Source organism: Arachis ipaensis, chromosome B07 (assembly GCF_000816755.2).
Source record: "Arachis ipaensis cultivar K30076 chromosome B07, Araip1.1, whole genome shotgun sequence".
NCBI classification, from domain to species: Eukaryota; Viridiplantae; Streptophyta; class Magnoliopsida; order Fabales; family Fabaceae; genus Arachis; species Arachis ipaensis.
The window spans coordinates 118,050,632-118,051,272 of NC_029791.2; the positions used below are offsets into that span (position 1 = coordinate 118,050,632).

At 28.2% G+C, this 641-nt stretch overlaps 1 protein-coding gene across 2 annotated transcripts in view; it reads right to left on the reverse strand.

Annotated features, from left to right (window-relative positions):
* LOC107606021 (1-aminocyclopropane-1-carboxylate oxidase 5) overlaps positions 1–285 on the reverse strand; it is a 1,924-nt gene extending 1,639 nt beyond the window's left edge. For both annotated transcript variants that reach the window (XR_001612593.2, XM_016307984.2), the window contains exon 1: positions 83–285. Coding sequence is in view for 1 of the 2 variants with exons in the window: in XM_016307984.2 (XP_016163470.1) it covers positions 83–184 (102 nt within the window). In the remaining variant the exon portion in view is untranslated. The remainder of the gene's footprint in view (positions 1–82) is intronic.

Here is a 641-nt window from a genome sequence, read left to right on the forward strand (position 1 = left end):
CGTCTCAAAAAAAAAAAAGAATTTATGTTTTTTGGAAAATAAAGAATTATTTAATTTATTTCAAAAAATTTTACTATATTACCTGGAAGAATCCCCATTCTTCACAGCCATTAGCAATCTGAGCCATAGTTTTGGCTCTTTCTTCACCATTCAGCTTTGAGAAATCAATCACTGGCACTGCCATTTTAGATCAAAGTGTTAGTGTGAATGTGAAAATGTGAGAAAACAGAAAACACTACCTTTTGTTAATGTTTTATTTGATGTGGTTTTTGTAAGAGTGGGTTTGGGTATTTATAATAAAAAGTTTCCCACCAAATTGGATATACAACCAATTTAGTTATAGATAGCAGTTATAACTTACAAGGTCACGGATGGTCACACTTTTAATTAAAAATTTATTTATTCTTAGGTCAATGCTTGCTTTGGGAGTTACTTCTTGTTTCTAATGTCTACAACACAATCCCTCACTTTTCAGGCTCATCATCCATATAATATAACTCTTCATAAATTATTATTTTTTTCTCCCTTTCTTCTCCCACTATTAATTAAGAAATTTAATCTGATTTAGGTTTTATTATTCTGTCAGCCTTTATAATTTTGTGAAATTTTTAATTAGGTTATTATATATATATATATATTTA